At 38.3% G+C, this 13,314-nt stretch overlaps 2 protein-coding genes across 10 annotated transcripts in view; both read right to left on the minus strand.

Moving 5' to 3' along the window:
* Window positions 1–734: 734 nt before the first annotated feature.
* On the minus strand, window positions 735–7,222 carry decr2 (2,4-dienoyl CoA reductase 2, peroxisomal). Of its 5 annotated transcripts, none has more exons than XM_061706032.1 (10): window positions 7,059–7,222; window positions 6,314–6,415; window positions 6,113–6,181; window positions 5,490–5,541; window positions 5,283–5,418; window positions 3,853–3,977; window positions 3,447–3,540; window positions 3,251–3,355; window positions 2,935–3,123; window positions 735–773 (listed from the first exon to the last, which is right to left on the minus strand). In XM_061706032.1, the coding sequence occupies exons 2-10, from the start codon at window positions 6,412–6,414 to the stop codon at window positions 751–753; spliced, it is 894 nt and encodes a 297-aa protein (XP_061562016.1). In that variant the 5' UTR covers window position 6,415; window positions 7,059–7,222; the 3' UTR covers window positions 735–750. The 5 variants fall into 5 exon arrangements, with proteins under 5 accessions (XP_061562016.1, XP_061562014.1, XP_061562015.1 ...); XM_061706030.1 differs by having other exon boundaries at window positions 756–773; window positions 2,871–3,123; XM_061706028.1 differs by lacking the exon at window positions 735–773 and adding an exon at window positions 2,214–2,434.
* Window positions 7,223–9,348: 2,126 nt separating this feature from the next.
* The window catches only part of LOC133417853 (retinol dehydrogenase 13-like), a 46,599-nt gene continuing 42,633 nt past the window's right edge, over window positions 9,349–13,314 (minus strand). For all 5 annotated transcript variants that reach the window (XM_061706024.1, XM_061706025.1, XM_061706022.1 and 2 more), the window contains 5 exons: window positions 12,975–13,130; window positions 12,787–12,891; window positions 11,737–11,949; window positions 10,881–10,982; window positions 9,349–10,047 (listed from right to left, as the gene is read on the minus strand). In XM_061706024.1, the coding sequence (XP_061562008.1) occupies window positions 9,740–10,047; window positions 10,881–10,982; window positions 11,737–11,949; window positions 12,787–12,891; window positions 12,975–13,130 (884 nt within the window). In that variant the 3' untranslated portion in view covers window positions 9,349–9,739. The remainder of the gene's footprint in view (window positions 10,048–10,880; window positions 10,983–11,736; window positions 11,950–12,786; window positions 12,892–12,974; window positions 13,131–13,314) is intronic.

The following is a 13,314-nucleotide window of genomic DNA, read 5'->3' on the forward strand; positions in this document are numbered from 1 at the left end:
ATAACACCTCGGCACCGAACCCGCAAAAACAAAAACGCGAACTGCATCTCGAATTAAATTAAAGTTCTTACAAATGCTTTGTCAACATTAGCTTAGCCGGTTAAAAATCATCGTATACCTTCGCGAGCTAATTAGCAAAAAGCGATGACAGTGTGGGGGCGGAACGAAACGATTTAAGACAGACACGTGTGGTCACATAGGCGTTTTCCTACCATTGTTACCGGATTGTCAAGTTTTATTGTTTATCCTGAAAGGTATTGGAGGGGGAAAACATAACATTAACTCCTCCTTTCCAGCATCCCAGCGCTTCTTTGTCATTGGCTAGCTGTCGAGCTAGCCAAAATTAGCCTATTAGCTCGCTACCAGGCCAAATGGTCCCTCATCCAAGTCCTTAGAGACATGTTTAAAAAAAACTCGGCGTTAATGTCAGCTGATTCGCGGATGTCGTCGTCGGTGATATGTACGTTTGGAGGTTTGTTTGTTTTGGTTTTTTTGTTTTTTTGCGACGGAAATCCACCTGTGTCCAAGACTCAATAAGGCCAACCGAGAGCCTTGACGAATCGGCTCATTCCCACCCCCAAAAAAAAAAAAAAAAAAAAATCCTTCCGCACAAAATGTCTCCTTGCTCCTTTGAATCCAAAAAAGGCTGGATTAAATGGCGAGAATGCGTTCGATTGTTCGGAAGCCGATGTTGTCACGTACGAGCTCTCTCTCTCGCATCAGCATCCCAGCACCTCCTCCTCTTCTTCGTCATCCTCCTCCTCCTCCTCCTCCTGTAGCCGCAGACACATGCTGACGTATCACGCAAGCGTACAAAACACTCCGCAATATCACTATTTATTTTTCATTTTTTAAAAATATGATCGGTATCACCAAACAATTTACGTATACGACGGTTTACATTACAATCCATATAGTTACACGTTCAATTTGCACTCATCGTTAAAATATAATATATATATATATATGACTGCAGAATGTGACTATATGATTAGTACATTTACATTCATTCACTATCTTAATGTCTTTAATTGATTTAAATGTACAATTGAACTATTGTACATTTATGTACATTGTGCACACATATTATAGACAATTGTTTTCTACACTGTACATATTGGGTGTATTATAATTCATCATTATAAATCACTGTCAGGAATGTTGTCACTTTTCATAATTGTACAAACATTACTGTAGCATAATTTGTATTACTTACCAGTTACCACATACCAACCTGCAACGTCTTAATCATTCTATTTATCTAAATTCAGAGGATATTAAAAAAAAATAGTCTACACACCCCTGTTCAAATGCCAGGTTTTAGTGATATAAAAATATCATGGTCAATAATTTCAAAACCTTTCCCACTATTAATGTCACCTGCAACCAGTACAAGTCAATTGAAAAAGCTATTTTGGAGGGGAAGTAAAAATAAACAACTGATAGTTGCACAACTGTGCACACCCGCTTATAATTGGGGTTGTGGCTGTGTTCAGAATTAACTAATCACATTCAAACTCACGTTAAATGGGAGTCAGCAATCACCTCCCATAATTTAAAGTGCCTCTAATTAACCCCAAATAAAGTTCAGACGTTCTAATAGGCTTTTCCTGACATTTTTTTAGTCACGTGTTGACACAAGCCTTGATCCACAGAGATGTTCCTCCGCCCCACCAAACACACTTCCGAATCCATCAATTCATAGGACACAAAATTCTTAGTCTACTTCATCAAATTTCTGCAATATATGCAAATACAGTGCATACACTGATGCGGATGGTGCATCATTTTTGAAAATGTAGTGTTATAGCGCCCTCACATGGCGCACACCGGTACTAATTCTACAACGTGATGGGAGAGCCACTGCATTTCACACATTTTCGTCTTCTAAGTGCAGTGTTTCCCAACCTTCATTGAACCAAGGCACATATTTTACATTAGAAAAATCTCACAGCACATCATCAAGCAATATTATATTCAACAGTTATGCCTGTCACTATACATCACTGACATAGATAGATGAACAAAGATACTTTATTTGTAGTAAATACATAATTTTCAGACCAGTTAAGGAAGGGACATGGGATAATTTCCAGTGGCACACCTGATGAGCTCTCACACACTTATGAGCTGTGGCACTGAGAATCACTGCATTTAAGGACTCCGACCGTTTGGCTCATTAAGGACAATTCTGAAAATGACTAAAAAAAAAAACTAAAAAAAAAACACCATTAAATATAACGATGAAAGTTTTATTAACGGGCTGAACATCACAAAATGTAATGTGATAAACACAACTGTACATGAAATGCATAACGATACAACAAGGATTTTAAATCTTTTTAAGATTTTAAATTTTTTAGTGTTACAGCACTGCAGATATGTTACTGTTTTGCTCTTTTTTATTTGTCTCTCTTTTCAGATGACCAATAACCTGAAAGAAAGAAGAAAATCAATATTATTTGCTGTGTGATACCCAGGCAAATGGAAACAAACGTATATCAGTGATTCCCAACCACTATACTGCGGCACGTTCGTGTGCACTGAGAGATCATCAGGTGTGCTGCGGGAAAGTATGCAATTTTCAATTAATTGGTCCAAAAAATATTTATTTACTTGTTCATCTACCCATGCCAATAACATATAATGACAGGCAGAACAATTCAATTCACTAGATGACAAATTGTACAATTACCTGTGTATCCATAATTTTTTAAGCTCTGTGAGCTGTTTCTAATGTCAAATATGTGCCTTGGCTCAATAAAGGCTGGGAAACACTGAGGTATACGGCTGTCAAAATGGAAAGCATTTAAAGAAAATATGCAATTCCGTTTTTCACACATCAAAACGCTACACCTCCTCCTACACACCTGGGTCAGGAGGAGGACAGCAGAGCCCCTGTTCAGAGTTTAGCGGATTTAGAGGAGGCTATACCCATCAGCTTGGAGATGTCATTAGCTGAGGTCAGCCACGACCCGCCGTCCGCCACCAAGATGGCTCCGGTCACGTAGGACGAGGCCCGGCTGGCTAAGAAAAGTGTGCAGTGGGCCATCTCGGTCTTGTTGCCTGATCGCTGCAAAGGAATGGACTGGAACAGACCAGCAGCCTCCCCTCGAGGGCCACCTAAGAGATTTAAACATACACACGCACACACATTTTTGGGGGGGGAAATTGGCCAATTTAATGTGAAGGCCACATCACCCAGCCCTAGGATGTTCCTTAAAATCCAGAATGACGCAAGTTTCTTTACCCAGTCTACGGAAGCCTTCTGTGCCAGAGATAGGACCTGGGGCCACAGCGTTCACTCGTACCCCACTGGGTCCCCACTCCACAGCCAGGTGCTTGGTCATGGCATCTAGGAATAGGGGAAATTGAGGAAGATGGTTTAGATTCTTCAAACTATGATTAAAAAATTCACTTAAAATAAAAAAATTAAATAAAAGTACCATTTGCAGCCTTGGCAGATCCAGCATGCACCTGGAGCGCCTGCCCCTTGTAGCCAAGTGTTGCGGAGATGTTGACAATGTTGCCGCCGTGATCCTGAAAATAAAACCAATGTGACACTCAAAATAAATGTTACTACTAAACTGGAGTCCAAATAAAGAGAGCCACATTTTTTTCCTCCCTCATCCAATAATTGTAGTTTGCACACTGTATAGATATCACACTGTACACAGTAGGTATCAAACAACAGTGCACCCCGGTTTATTGCGAGGATACGTTCCAAGCCACAACATTGTATATGCTCTTTGCCCTTTGGCTTAGATGCAATCCGTTGCCTTGTACTTGCGACACATGTATTGACAAAGTTGAATCCAAATTGTCACTGCCCTCCTACGGTGACTACTGTACCTTGAACCACTTCTCATACACAACTTTGCTGGTGTTGAACGTTCCCATGGTGTCTATCTCCATAACTGTCTTGAAGGCGTTGAAGGAAAGTGCCATGGCAGGGCACAGGAAGTTTCCGGCAGCATCTGTCAAAATCAGAGAAGCGTTGGTGATCTTCCTTAGATGAGGTCTTCAAAGCGACACGATCTCGTGCTGAAGACTAGAGGGACCTTGTCGTGTAAAGATAAAAGTTGATGATTAAGTCAAAATCTTTTCACACTTGATCTTTGTTCCAGGTCCATCAGCACACATTCAACCTTATACACTGTAATGCAGGGGTGGGCGTAGTATTGCCCAGCGGTCACATACGGCCCACTCTGTTCTTTAATATGGTCCACCGGGCATTGACGTTATCACGAGTCCTGTAATATTTATTACATTAAATAATCTTTTTTTTCTGTAAAAATGGGTAATTGAAATGTAGTTATTCATTTTTTGTTTTGTATTTATTTGGCATTAAATAATTTGCTAATAATTTAATGTATTGTAATATAAACAAAACATTTAAAGTAATGCTATTAAACAATTGGTTAGTTAATTTATTGGAAATAAGTAAATGAAAAATATTAGCACAAACAATTTTACAAAGACAAATTTGTGTTTTTTATTGTATAATTGGCTAATTTATTGTAAATACAATAAAAAATATTAGCCACATTTTTTTTTACATGTATTGTTTTAGATTTTGTAGTTGTGCAAAAAGATGAGCTATGTATTTCATTTTTAATGTCTTATTAAATGCATGGTTAATTTATTATTATCATTAATTAGATATACTAAATAATACATAATAGGACCATTATTTTTTGTTGTTCAAATAAACCATTAAACACACACTTTTTTAACCTCATCTATGAATAAAAAAAAGTTGTAAAATAAACTATTTTAGCTATTCATTTAACATTATTTAAATACAATGCATTACATAATTAGTTCATTTCCATCCATCCATCCATTATCTGAGCCGCTTCTCCTCACTCGGGTCGCGGGCGTGATGGAGCCTATCCCAGCTGTCATCGGGCAGGAGGCGGGGTACACCCTGAACTGGTTGCCAGCCAATCGCAGGGCACATACAAACAAACAACCATTCGCACTCACAGTCACACCTACGGGCAATTTCGAGTCTCCAATGAATGCATGTTTTTGGGATGTGGGAGGAAACCGGAGTGCCCGGAGAAAACCCACACAGGCACGGGGAGAACACGCAAACTCCACACAGGCGGGGCCTGGCCCATTTATCCATTTTTAAAAATCAAGTACGTACCACGCACGTTTGCCAACCCCTGCTATAAGATGTTTAGCCTTGTTTTTTTGTTTTTTGTTTCTTTTTTCTTAACTAAAGACGTAAAAAAACTGACTCCGCCACTGTTTTTTTTTTTTTTTAGTCTTACTGTTAACAAGGATGTCTATCCGGCCCATTTCTTTGAGGGTCTCATCCACAGCCGCTGAAATGCTCTCAGGCTGCCTGACGTCCAAGCACAACGGGAGGCAGCGACGTCCTGAAACTGCAGACAGCTTCTTCGCCGCCTGGTGGAGACAATAAATGATAATCATCCAAGGCCCACATTTTGGCAAAGATAACAAAAGATCATTAAAACCTCTATGAGCTTGTCTTTGTTCCTGCTGGCGATCACTGTGTCACAGCCATGCCTGAAAGGAAACAAATTAAAATAAAAAAAAAAACATGCTGGGATTATCACTTCACTTGCACTTGAGGAGTAGTAATGGTAATCAGTGTACGAGTGAGCCCTCTAAATATGACACAGTGCAGGTTTCTGCTACAACCACAATAATAATACAGGTGCACCTCAATAAATTAGAATATTGTACAAAAGTTCATTCATTACTGCATTTCAATTCTAAAAGTTGAATTCATACAGATTAGTTGCACACACAGGGAAATGTTTTTCAGAAAGCCTATTCCGGTCTAATTTCTATATTAAAAATCATTTTAACTGTTTCTTATGTGATGTTCAAATTTCGTGACATGGTGTATTTTGGGTTTTCGTTAGCTATAAACTATAATCATCCAAATTATAAAAAAATTTAATCATGAAATAATTCACTCAGTAGTGATGAGTGCACCTACAGAATGTTATATGAAATAAGTGAAGTTTTCCACAATATTCTAATTTACTGACATGCACTTGTAAAGGTTAAGCATTATTATCTTGGTAAAGGAATCATTGACGTAAGATAAGTTGCTTACTGTCTCCCTCACCTCATGAAGATTTCCGCAATACGTAGTCCAATTCCTGATCCACCGCCTGTGATAAATGCAACCTGATCTCTGGAGATACAAAGAGTTTAAAGTCAGTAAATGTAATAATCCCCATGTCAGACATCTATGATTTAGAAATGTAGTCATTCTAAGCCACACACAGTAAATATTTGTCCAATACAGCGCCTGTTGAATGCTTACTTGAGTAAATCTGGGCTGTAGATGTGTGTGTATGAAGTCAGGCAGTCGTCAGAAGCAATATCTTCAGGTAGCAGATCACATACTCGCTGTGGTTCTGCCATCCTAGTGAAGAAATGTGGAAAGGACTCAAATCACACAGGCCACAAATGCATGCATGCATGCATGCATGTATGTATGCATGCATGTATGTATGTACACACTGCACTGTAGTGTCAGCATTAAGGAGCAAAAAGAGGGTGTTCATTAGATCGCTGTTTTCTGACTGATTGCCTGGAATCAATCTTAAATGGAACCCAAAATGTGCCTACAACATTTTGATAGCCACTGAGTAGTACATAGAACAAATCTTATGAAAAAAAAAAAAAAAAACCTTCATCTGATAAATTCATAACTCTCATCTGATACATTGCTTTTTGTATTAGTTATTACGTCTTAGACATTGTAAATTTCAGTAAATAAATCATAATTATGACAGCACGGGCAATTGTTTTATTCCTGCAATTACTAATTCCAAAAGCATCAGAATTTTGCATGGCAAGTTAAACTATTGAAATTGATGCTTACTTCGTTACTTTAGGCAACTGCGTGACTCTTTTTGTTTTGATTAGACCAGATTACAGTCACACTGAATGTTATTTTTCTACATCCAGTAAACATAAAAGCGAATTGTAGAAGCCAAACTTTCGGTTAGCATCTGGAGATTGTGTTTTGCAATGAAAGTCCATTGAACATGCAGCTAACTTACTTTGTGTTTTCGTTACCTGTCGAAGAACGAAGTTGCCCGGAACGCCGAAAACAACTTTAAAAGCACCAATTTCCAAACCAAATTATGGAGCGAAGTCTCCAAGGTAGCTTTTGTATATGTCCCTTCTTTGTTAAGTTGGAAGAGAGGTTGTACCTTGAACGCAAGATTTGTGACGGCTCTTTGCGGGGCATTCTGGGAAATGAAGTTTTCCATGGATGTTGACAATATTGCAACTGTTTTTTTGTTGTTGATTAAAATGTCTTTATAAATTTGTCTTTAGTTCCATTTACCTCATTCAACAACTTTTGAGTTGTTTTGAAAACATAGATATTTTGGATTAAATAATAATACATAATTCACATTAATTATAGAAATAAAATTAGCAATGTATTGCTCAAATACTTCACGTCAGTAAATAGAGGAGTAGATATGCAAGATGAATGTTCTGGTAACCTAAGTTATCTTTGAAGAAGGTGCCCATGAAAAAAATACATTCGCACAGAATAATAGTTGCAGTTTTAGCATATCTACTGATCATTTTGGAGAACTTATTATTTAGTTATGCTATTTATTATTGTTAGTTATTTCGAATTGAGAAATGAGGGATGCGCAGGGTAAATTCAGTCATGCATGCCTAGAAATTGTTTTCTAATATTGTAGAATGGGAAACTACTGCATTACGATTACGTGTTTGTTAATTTGTACATGAACACCAGGTGGCGCTACTGCTCAACATGTCGCAAAATGAGTTTTGCGACATCTTAGTGGCTTTCTGTTGTGAACCAGGGTTTTGTCAAAGTTACATATATATATATATATATATATATATATATATATATATATATATATATATATATATATATATAAGTTACATATCTATATATTATATATATAGATATGTAACATAAAGTTACATATCTATTTAAAAAGAAAAATCATATTTTATAGATAAAAGACATGTTATGATAACATTCATTTCAGGGAAAAAAATGTTGCAATGATATGAGAATTCATATTTTATCGAGAAAAAAAAGTTGTCGTTACAAGAACAAAGACGTATTTTGTTGAGATAAAGTTGTAATATTACGAGATTAAACTCAGTTTAATGGGGTTAGAAAGTCATAATTTAAGAAGTGAATTTTTAAAAATTGCGTTATTATTAAATTTATATGTATTAATATTGTAATATTACACCTTTTAGTCTGGAAAATGTTTATATTCTTGAAAAAGTGGGACTGTTCTTGAAAAAAAATGACTTTATTCTTGTAATATGCCTTATATTATATATATATATATATATATATATGTATATATATATATATATATATATATATATATATATATATATATGCATGCTTGTACAGTATGTTTGTTTGATTGAAGCGCCAGTACCTAAATGTGCGCTTTTTAAAACATTATAATTTATTGCAAATAATGTTGCGGACCCCCAAGATACGGCTCACGAAGCCCAAGGGGTTCAGAGACCCCAGTTTGAGAACCACTCCTCTCAATAAGCATAGCAAACAACATCATTGTGTACTTTTGGGCAAAGTAGTGTTCCGTCCAAAACGAGCAATCATAACACATTAAAATCTCTTGTGGAGATTTTGGATACAAAGACCCTTTCTACCCTGCAGATATTTTGCAAGCACCAGTGTAGATAATTTCATTCCACCACTGTTGCCGCTTATGTTTTTCTTTTTAAGGAAACTTGCTTAAGGGAACTCTAGGAACATAAAGGCATGCGAAAAAAAAACATATCTACAGTAATCAGCAAGGACCAAACTCTGCTGCGAATAGTGAAGAAACGAGAAATTGACACCGCCCCTCTAAATGTTTATAGCCGCTTATATTAAGATTAAACCGTAACTATACCACAAAATATGATCCCAAAACTCTATCATTTCAAACGTCTTACATTAATTACCCTTATAAATAAATAGCTTACGGATGATTTGATTGCAGCAGATTAAAAACAAGACACATGCAGCAAAGACTCTCCAGAACCTTCGCGAACGTGGCCTAAATTTAGCTCCTTCTGACATACAAAAATCTTAAAAGTCAAGATGTGTCACTTCAATATCGTGACACCAATTACTACTTTCCTATTATTCAAGATTTTGGTGCCATCTTGTGGCATCTCAGGGCATAATCGAAACTCCAAAAGCACTTTAGCTTAATGCTAACACATAACTGGAAACGCCACAATGAAACCAGCAACAATTGTGCAGTAGTTATAAACCTTTAAACAATTTATATTTAAACACAAACTACAGCAACACATGCAGACAGTACTCACAGGCTAATATTACTCCAGTTTAGTTGCAATGGTCTTCTTCTGTGTATTATCATCAAATGTACATTGTTTGTATTATACTGGCCCCTGGTGGCCAAGAGACACACAGCTGAAAGAGTAGCATCATGATTTAAAACAAGAAATCATGACGCACAAGCTGTTTAATTATTTACATTCATTTAATCATGTTATTACTGTACTTTTTTAAAAAGTAAAATACTATAGTGCTATTGTTTTGCATTTCTATTCATTTCAAGGGGAAAAGCCGATTTGAGGTACGGGTGTTTTGAGTTACGAGCATGTTCGTCAAACAACTTAAACTTGTACGTCAGGGCACCACTGGAGTCCGCTGTCGCTGCCGGGCCGAGGCAGTAGAGTAGACGTGCTACAGCCCCACAGCTCCAACAACTGGTCCTGGGTTCTGTCCATGTGTCTGCCGACTCTGTGCTGGCAGCTTGTCCTGGCTGGACTTGCTGGACTGTCCTTTGTCCTCCTCCAGACCCACCAGCCTGCTGCTGATCTCCCATAGCCTGCGAGCTGCCTCCTCATCCATGGCCTGGGGAGCTGGCTCCTTTTCTGTCAACACGTCGTAGTAGCGTCCCGTCACCCCGTCGAGCTCCTCAGCTACTGCCAGGTAGATGCTGGGCTGGGCCCCCAGTTCTGGGTTCTTCACCAATAGGGAGAAAAAGGGACCTGGGGAGCAAACATAAGGGCGGCATAAACTTTGGAAAGCATACAAACGGTTTTATGAGGATCATGTTGATATGAAATGTAAATGGGTACACACACGCATGAAAGAAGAGAATAAGCTGTGGTGAGCAACGTACGGCTCGGGGGCCATATGCAGCCCACGCCGCTCTTTAATATGGCCCACCGATCATTTACATTATCAAGAGTCTTGTAATAGTCGTTGCAATAATTTCGCAATTTATTCTTCCTAAAATTCATTAAATGAAAAATATTTGTAAAATAAAATATTTTACAAAGACATTTATGATTAAAGAAGTAGTATGTATCCGGAAAGTATTTACAGTGCTTCCATTTTTCCACATTTTAAGTTAGAGCCTTATTGCAAAATAGAAAACAATACTTTTTAGTGTGTCAAAGCTAATTAATTCATTTTTATGTTTTAATTAATTTTCAAAATAAAATTTAAAAAACACATTTTCCATATTGCCTGTTATGATTATGTGTAGAATTTTGAAGGGGGGGGAATGTATCCATTTTGGAATAAGGCCATAACATAATTTTTAAGTGATCCACTGTCGACTGCCCTACCTGAGCTGTCCCATGAACTTAACACCCACGACCCTTGTGAGGATAAGCGGTTTGGAAAATGGATGGAAATAGCAAGTTTGTACTCCCTCCCATACACAAACAAATAGTATAGTATGTAATTTGTTGTCATTCATCTGGATTACATTGCATATTCAAAGCCCTGGTAAGATTATTTCATGATAGCTTGATGAATAAAACCTTAAAATTAGAAAATGCTTTTCCTTTTTCAATAAGGCTACTATACTCACTGAGCACAGTGGTGGAGAGTTGCGATTGGTGCAGGCCAGTGTGCCTGCCGAGCTCCGTGGAAACAACCCCGGGGTGGACAGCATTCACCGTGACTCCTGTACCTGTCACACACAACAGCAAACATTGTTGATAAAACAGGGTGGGCCAAAAGTAGCTCTACACTTTGAAAGAAAGAGGGAGAAAGAAAAAAAAAAAAAAAAAGAAAAAAAAACCTTCCCTCCTTCATTTCTGATCTCTTTCCTGCCTTCCATTCCCTCAGACCTACTTTTTGGGGGGCATATTTTCCATCCTTTACTTCCTTCCTTTCTTCCCTCAGACTCACGTTTATGCAGTAATCTTTACATGCTGTATTCGCTTAAACCTACTTTTCTCCCTTTTCGATCTCATCATGCCTTCCTTCCCCTCAGACCATTTTTTCCTTGCATCTTTTCCTTCCTAATCCTCCTTTCTTCCCCCCATCCTTCCCATCGACTGTATTTATTCACGCATTCTGACGTCCTTCCTTCCTTTGCTTAAAACTGCTTTTTTGCCTTCCTTACTTTCTTCCTTCCACCTCAGACCCATGTTCTTTCTTTCCTGACCCCCTTCCCTCTCAGACACACTTTTTATTGTGTATCCTTCCTTCCAACCCAGACCTGCTTTCTTCCTCTATCCCTTTCTTTCTGCCTTCCTTCCTACAAACCCGCTTTTTATTTTTTCCTTCTTTCCTTTAATTCAAACGACTTTTTTGCTTTCCTTTCTTGGGTACCTGTCCGCTATTGCTTCAGAATCCACTTTCTTTGTTCTTGACAAATTATTGTCCATTATTCCCAGTATACCGACTTTTGGCCCTTCCACATATGCCAGTCGACTTGCCTTGTAAACGCTTGGCCAGCTTTCTGGTGAAGAGAACATTGGCAAGCTTGCTCTGACAGTACGCCTGCTTGGTATTAAACTTTTTCCTATCCCAGTTCAGGTCCTCAAAGTCCATCTTTCCAACAAGGTGGGCAAGCGAGGCCAGGTTGATCACTCTGCTGGGGGCGGATTCTTTTAACCTATCCAGCAGAAGATTGGTCAATAAGAAGTGGCCTAGAGGCAAAAAGAAGGAAATATTTGTCACGTCTCGTGGAGAAATATCATAGAAAATAGAATACAGTACACCCTCACTATGTCTCAATTGGGTCCCTGCTATGTCATGTCCATCCATCTATGCATTTTCTATAGCGCTAGCCCCTTATTTGGGATGCGGTGAGCTATAGCTTATCCCAGCTGACTTCGGACAAAAGGTGGGGTACACCGTAGAATAGTCGCTAGTCAATGTCAGTGCACATACAAGACAAACAAGCTTTCACACACATTATTTACACAACTTGCTTTTTAATCTAATGAATAAGCATCAGATGCACTGGACTAGTGTAATCCCTTAATCATGAGGTCATTTTTCACAGACAAAGAATATGAGTGATTGAGAGATTTTTTTTTTTTAGGGTTGTTGTGCTTTATATTTCATAAATGTTATATACAGTACTTATAACATGACATAATGTTTCATTGCGTGGGTTTTCTCTCGGTGCGCTTGCTTCCTCCCACATTCACAAAACATGCACACTAGGTTCACTGAAGACTCTAAATTGTCCATAGGTGTGAGTTTGAGTGGGAATACTTGTTTGTATGTGCCCTGTGATTGGCTGGCGACCAGTCAATTTGTTGTCTTTATGTGCCTGAATGAACTTCAGATGCATGTTTTTGGAATGTTACAATACCCGGAGAAAACCCACACAAGCTTGGGAAGAACATGTCAATTCCAGATAGGTATGTCAGAGTCGAGATTCAAACCTGGAACCCTTGACTGTGAGGCAGATGCGCAAACCACTCGCAAACCATGCTGCCCATTACGTCATTTCATTAGGGCAATTGTGCAGGTACCTAAATGATTAACTCCAAATTGCATGTCAAAGCCATCCTCTGTTTTCCAGGCAGGACATTTCATGACCCCCGCATTGTTGATGAGCACATCCACACGCTGCTCCTCTGTAAAGCAATATCATTTTCAATCAACAGTTACAGAGCTTTGGAAAAAAACAAGATTGTGTAACATGTTTTGATAAACTCACTTTTTTTGATCCTCTCGGCGAACTCTCGTATGGATTTCATGGAGGCCAAGTCAAGGTGGCAGGCATAAACATGAGGATTCAGGGTGCTACCCCGGATTTCTTTTGCAGCCGCCTCGCATTTCTCCATGTCTCGACATCCCATAATGATCCGACCCCCTGGGGATTTTTTTCAGCTCGAGTATGAGTACAAGTACTTTTGTACATTTGAGTACTTGCTAATACCACGTCCTGATACTTGATAATGCCATTACTTCTTGCAATTGTGATTAAAACGTGTTTTATTTTAATCAACTAGTTTAAAAGCAAACTTTTCTTGAACATGGCATAAGTTTTACTCAAA

The sequence above is a fragment of the Phycodurus eques genome, chromosome 19 (genome assembly GCF_024500275.1).
Source record: "Phycodurus eques isolate BA_2022a chromosome 19, UOR_Pequ_1.1, whole genome shotgun sequence".
In the NCBI taxonomy this organism is placed as follows: Eukaryota; Metazoa; Chordata; class Actinopteri; order Syngnathiformes; family Syngnathidae; genus Phycodurus; species Phycodurus eques.

Coding starts and splice junctions, on each gene's coding strand:
- decr2 (XM_061706030.1), bottom strand. CDS start 6,414: ATGGCAGAACCACAGCGAGTATGTGATCTGCTACCTGAAGATATTGCT. Junction 5,419..5,489: donor ACAAAGACAAGCTCATAGAG/GTTTTAATGATC, acceptor TGTCTCCACCAG/GCGGCGAAGAAGCTGTCTGC. Junction 3,978..5,282: donor GATAGACATCCTTGTTAACA/GTAAGACTAAAA, acceptor TGATTTTGACAG/ATGCTGCCGGAAACTTCCTG.